General features: G+C 32.8%; 2 protein-coding genes across 7 annotated transcripts in view; one reads left to right on the forward strand and one right to left on the reverse strand.

Moving 5' to 3' along the window:
- Window positions 1-3864, reverse strand: part of LOC111622298 (liprin-alpha-1-like) — a 39698-nt gene extending 35834 nt beyond the window's left edge. For 2 of the 6 annotated variants that reach the window (XM_023364690.1, XM_023364683.1), the window contains exon 1: window positions 2847-3860. In XM_023364690.1, coding sequence (XP_023220458.1) covers window positions 2847-2903 — 57 coding nt within the window. In that variant the 5' untranslated portion in view covers window positions 2904-3860. Of the gene's footprint in view, window positions 1-2846 lie in introns of all 6 variants that reach the window. The other 4 variants (XM_023364669.1, XM_023364675.1, XM_023364660.1 and 1 more) reach the window with 4 other exon arrangements.
- Window positions 1-4362, forward strand: part of LOC111622348 (FGFR1 oncogene partner 2 homolog) — a 72976-nt gene extending 68614 nt beyond the window's left edge. Inside the window, exon 8 of the transcript XR_002756253.1 lies at window positions 4263-4362. The gene's annotated coding sequence lies outside the window, so the exon portion shown is untranslated. The remainder of the gene's footprint in view (window positions 1-4262) is intronic.
- Window positions 4363-6421: the final 2059 nt, after the last annotated feature.

The raw sequence follows: 6421 nt of genomic DNA on the forward strand, positions 1-6421 counted from the left end.
TGGAATGACAGGCAGATTCCAAAACTAATGTATAAATTTTATTAACAAGTTTTACAAAATTAAAATAGCAGAGGAAGGGAATAAATTGCATTTAATTAGCTCCTCCTTCAACTAGCAAGATAGAAAACAGATGTTCCTTCAAATAGGTAGAGTTTTAAAAGGAAAGAATCAAACCTTTTCAGAATATTCATGATAATCCAACTATATATAAATCTACAGACTAATTTACTGTATAATGTTAGGAGTTATTGCTGCCTGCTTACAAGTTAAACTACAATTTGCTATTGACATGCAATTAAGAAATTATTATAATACAGCCACATAAATATATTTTTTATATCATTGCCAATATGTCACCATTTGATTTAACAACAATCTCATTTGTTCCTTGTACTTTCATAGCTGAAGAGCTGGTAGACAAAACAAGTTATATCCAACGTTTAAAATGATGTTATTCCTTACTACACTGGACTTTCTGAAGCAGCATATGGACAATATAAGTAATATCCCTGATGGTTCTACATTGTTATTCCATGCAAATCAAGCTAGTTTGCTCAGATTTGACAAACAACCTGAGAATTATCCCAAATAACAGACTGATTAGCAACTATGGTATCCACCCCATCAACACCAAAAAACTTATAATTTATTTGTCCAAACTTGAAAATGTCCTTTTTAAAAACACTTATGATGGCAAATATTGGTTTATTGGACAATCTGCAAAATTACCCTCATGCAGGTTTTATTAAAAGGTATGCCTAATTTTTCAAATACTTAAAATATTTGAGTTAATTCCTCGTTTGGTTACTTCTGAATCCTTCACAAAAAATCTTCCCCTCTTGCTGTAGAAAAATTTATCATAAAATCTGAGTGAATGTAAAAAGAAGCATACCGTACAGTACTCATTCCTACTTCAACTTTTTGCAGTATGGTAAAAAAAAATATGCTGAGAAGGAAAACAACTTTCTGGTACAAAAGTATGGAGGGGAATGTCCTTACGAATCAATGCTCCCGGTTGGACTCCTTAAAACCCATTTCAGCATTAATGTACTTCAGATAGTACATTTTCTCCTAAGCCCTACACAAGTTATAAATCCATCTAATCATTCATTATTAAGGAAATTTGTTAGAATTTTCTGACCTAAATTAGCCGAAAGGCTAGAAATCCCTTGCTTCCAGGTTGCACGCCAGAAAATCATTGCAATAAATGTTTTACTGAGCGATTCCGAAATGGATATTTTTTCCTCGTGCAATTTTGTTATTTTATTTTGAAAAAAATATTATGGCAGCATTTGCCTGATTTGAATCATTATTTATTATATGGCCCTTAAAGAAATTATTTTAAATTATAAAAAAATCTGGAAAATTACAGAAAACCGATGGAAAGCTTCATTTCACGATGAAAATCACACTTTTCTCAAAGTTACTACATTATAATATGAAAGTCATTACTGCTTTAAATTCTTAAATCAATCATTAACCAATAAAAACATGGTTGAATGGCAAAGAGGTTAAGATAGCAGCCTGCTGTTCTGGGGATCCAGAATTGAATCTGAATGGCAGAAAAAACCTGGGGAATTTTTTGCGACAGTCTGTCCCAAATATGCCAAGCCAAATCCATAACAGGTTTGCTAAATCCTAACATCTTGTACTTTATTTGTCCACTTAATTGAAGTGTGATTTTGCTGCTATAATTTAACTTTTATTCAAATTAGCCAAAAGTGATATTACTGATTTTGCATACCAGCTCTCTAATGAAATGACTTTGAATTATTGGATCTAACTGCAAATCAAATGTAAGATCCACTTTAATTATTGGTATTTATATATAAGTATAATTTATATTATCCTTAATTATACAAAATTTTTATACATTGCAAAACATGTAATTTTAAAAATATAAGGCGTGTTTTGTGTAGTCGACCGAACATTGGCCGTACGGTTATATTTTACATTGGTGCTTCCGAACCTGTGTCGTTTCTCGACTAATGCTTTGCTTATTTGTCGTCGTCGACGGCCGATTAGTTTCTTCGACTGAGGTGCAACTCGATGAGTCGTTTCCAACGGATAAAACAAAAGACGAGAGGACGTGAAAATGGTGTAACAAAATTGTTTTGCTAAGACAAAAAATGGTCGACACACAAAAACATGCCTATATTTTCAATATAATTTACTGCATTAAAAATTTATCATTTTCATTTACCAATTTTTCCGTGTTTTATTATTTTCTCTGCACGCCCATCTTTTTATCTTTTAAATTCCAACCAACAGAATGTGTTATTTTAGTTAGTTTTCAAAACATTAAAAAAATATAGTAGAGAATAAAAGTTGATTAGAATGCTGAACAAAATTTACTTACAATGCCAATTAACTAAAATCAAAAAACTCATTTTAGATACTTGTTTAATAGAGTCATAATGGTTAAACAATGGGTTAAATCACACAAATTTTTAAAAATTAGTATGAAAATTGCATCAAAGTTGAAAATAAAAGCACATTGCAATCAAATACAACAACAAAATACAATTATTTTAATTGATATTTATGAGTAAAATGTTATGAGCATAAAAATAGATTTATGCAGTGAGGGAAAGAAAAATAAAGCTGATTCTCAGCACCTCAAATATGACAAGCAATAACAAACATAGATTAAAAATTTACAAAGCGTGCATCCGTTAATTATCGCCCTGCCCGATCACATCGTCGATGTTAAAATATTTAAATAAAGCCAGACTAAAGACGGGAGTCGATTAACGGCCTTAATCTAAACGTTAGTTAACATTTACGAACGTCTTGAGAAATAATTCTCGTGCCAGTATTAAAATTGTACAAAGGTGAATTCTCACCTGAGTGGGCTGAGATTCAGCTAACTGAGGTTGGCTAGTGGAAGCGTATTGATACATGTGACCGGGTGTGATGGAGGCAGGGGCCTAAACGAAAAAGTTATTTTTAGTTTCAAATTTTTCTCTTAAAACAATGAGAACCATTAATGATGGGCTAATAGATTTCCGACTATCCGAATCTTCTCCGTCGGCAGAGAACGTGACGTGCGTCGATTTATTGCAGGGCCGACACCAAAACGAATCCGACGAGGACGTTTTATTCCACGTCTCCCGTAACGATTACCTTATTCATGTTATAGCGATACTTTAAAAATTAGAATTTGTGCACAATATTTGGTAAACAGTAAATGGAATAGTCAATAATTCATACCAATGACGAGGTAACTGAAATACGAATTAATAAATTACCGCTATCGTCGATTTCCAAATATTTAGAAAAATTGATGTATACGGAGACAACCTGTAAGTAATATTGCCAACATTTGAGGCATTTAACTCTGAAAAATACATTCCCATATCAGAAAGGGGTGTTCTTCCAATACCCTCTCTGGTGGGTTGACAGACAAAATTTGTCGTATGGCCAAAAACATCCGCAACCAGTCAATCGCCCGACACGAATCCGTCAAACTCATCTAGAATCTGCCAGATCAGGCGGTGCAACGACATTCACTAAAACCCATTTCCCACAGAGAACTTTCAGACCGTTTTCTTGCCGATATAGCAGAACTCGTCAATTCCACACCTGACTGGATTTAAGGCTTTGCGGTTTTAATATGCATATATGGCGTTCATGTCACACACATACTGTGAAATAAAGGTGTCTATCTGTTTATTTATGGTTGTCTCTGTACAGAACACACTCGGTTATCCGGGGCAATATTAATTGAAATGCCACAAAAAGCATATAGCCGATGACAAAGCAGACTATATTAATTACAAAGTATAAATAAAAGATGTTGCAATACGAATTTTTAAGAAACCGATTATTCTTTTTCCTTTTATTCTAACTTTTTAAGTATAAACGACTATGCTAAGGCATAAAAATGAAACAACATTATCAACTTTGTATAATTCAAATATTTCAGTTACCTCACTCAGACATTTATATAAAATATAAAACAATTTATAATATTTATATTAAAATTTATTATACAAATATAGCCCTGAAAATGAAAACGCATTTTAATAATTCACAAATAAATATAAAATATTGTGCATAAACATTTATTCATGATTATTCTAATTAAAATTATATTATGTTAAATTATAAATAGAATAATATCAAAATAAGATACATTCACGCATCAGAATGTTTGTTTGTAAACCAAATGACGCATCATTACATGGTAACTTTGCTTTTCCATTTATTGTAATAAATGCCAAGTAAATATTAAATTTTAACATTGATATATTTTTCAGAGTGGTCATATCCTATGCTAAAACAGTATTTATAGAAGAATGGTATCAAAATTGGAATAATAATAGGAAAATAGGGATCCAATGGGAGCTGTAATAAGGGTTTGAGAGCCACAGTGGTGAGTATATATTGTTTAAATCTTCTCTGCCGACCGAACGTAGACAAAATATGTTTTGGGTATAAACCAAGGGTATTGAGTGGCTCCTTATCAACCAATAAATTGAGATGTTTAACTTTTGAGTTATCAAAATAATAATTAGAAATAAAATGAGACACGTGAATGTATCTTAATTTAGAATTACAGGGTGGTTATAATTAAAGTTGCTCTACTCAGACCTGTATAGAACTCGTTCGCGTTGACATATTTTGATGAAACTTCGTATATATGTTATATAGACCATGGAGAAAAGGCAAATGAAAAAATTATTTAGTTCAAATTTCTATCACTAGGTGAAAAAATGGCACATAAGATAGACGTTATGCAAATTAGGAACCTTTTAAAAAGCCAGTAGTCGATGCCATTCTTTATCATGCCTTCACAGAAGAAAGATCGAGCTTTACTGGTAGTTTTATCAGAATGGCAGTAATGGTTCCGCTGCACTGCGATAATATCGATTCTTAAAAAGCTTGTGAATAGGAGTATGGTTTGAAAATGATGATTAATAAATTTGAAGAGACTGGAGACTTGGGTGTATCGCCAGGAAGAGATTGGAAAATGATTTCAAATGAAACTGTGGAGCAAGTTGCCGGCCGTTGCTATGATTGACAGAGTAAATGCTTCCCAACATTCTTCAGTGAGTGCTTGAGCATTATCATGAGATTTGTCTCTTTCTTGATATATGGTTCAAAAAATTATGTGATCCATTTTATAGTGGTATCCATACAAGATCCACATGCTGCAAAAGCTGCATCCTCAAGATCCAGAACAATGAACAGAGTTTGCTTACTGGTTTTTGGCCAGAACAGACATTGACAATGCTTGGTCATGGAACATTTTGTGGTCAGAGTGGCGTATTTCACCCTAGATGGATCACTGAATACTCAGAACCGTCGCATATGGGGTACTGTAAGACCTGGTGTTATACATGAACAGCCTCTGCACTCTGCTTACATGTCCATTTGGTGTGGTTTTCACTTCTGACTTCATTCTTGGCCCCTTTTTCTTTCAGTAGATCACACCACAAGGCCCTAAAAGATGTTCTGTGACTGATGCCAGTTACTGCAAACTTCTGCTGAATCACATCATTCCTGCTTTACAAGAATGAGAATGTTTAGAGACTACTGTCTTAATACAAAATGGGGCAACACTGCATATTACCTGACAAGTAAACAAACTGCTGCATGACAAATTTGGAAATGATCTGGTAATTTCAAGTTTTCTGAATGCCTGGCTGCCTTATTCTCCAGACTTGAATCCCTGTGACTTTTGGTCATTGGGAAATCTGAAAGATCGCGTCTATAGAGGAAGCATACGGATCTGCCTGAATTGAAAACAAGCATAAGCCATGTTTCTGCAATTCCTTGACAAATCTATCGAGCTACTGTTGAACAAGCTGTAAGGTGTTTTAAACACATGATTGACGCAAATGGATTGCACATTGAACAAATGTTCTGAATAAAAACTTTTTGTGTGTTTCCATTTTGTATTTCTTGTTCTTCATGCATCATTTTTTCTCCTAGTGGTAGAAATTTAAACTAAAATATTTTTTTCCATTTTCCTTTTCCCCACGGTCCATATAACATATATACCAAGTTTCATCAAAATACGTCAACAAGAACGAGCTCTATACAGGTCTGAGTAGGGCAACTTTAATTATAACCACCCTGTATATATAGAAATTTTATTTTACGTTTAAAATTTGAAATATATAATTTATATTTTAATCATTAGTTATTTAGTCACACCAATATCCATTAAAAGTAGGCAGTGATATATAAACACTTCTGCTTTTAATTTTCTCTTTAATTCTAATCTTTAACAACATGCTGCAACAAATCTTTTAATTCCATGATTTGGCTAACAGAAAAACAATGAATAAAAAAAAATTAAAAACGGACATGTCAGAGATAGCTAACTGCAGACATTTAATACATCAACAAAAAGTTAAGGATGTTTCCTAATCAATTCTATAAAGTTTTGCTTTCGTTGATACCATAATAA

Source organism: Centruroides sculpturatus, unplaced genomic scaffold (assembly GCF_000671375.1).
Source record: "Centruroides sculpturatus isolate CEXI.00-Female unplaced genomic scaffold, Cexi_2.0 scaffold14, whole genome shotgun sequence".
Lineage (NCBI taxonomy): Eukaryota > Metazoa > Arthropoda > Arachnida > Scorpiones > Buthidae > Centruroides > Centruroides sculpturatus.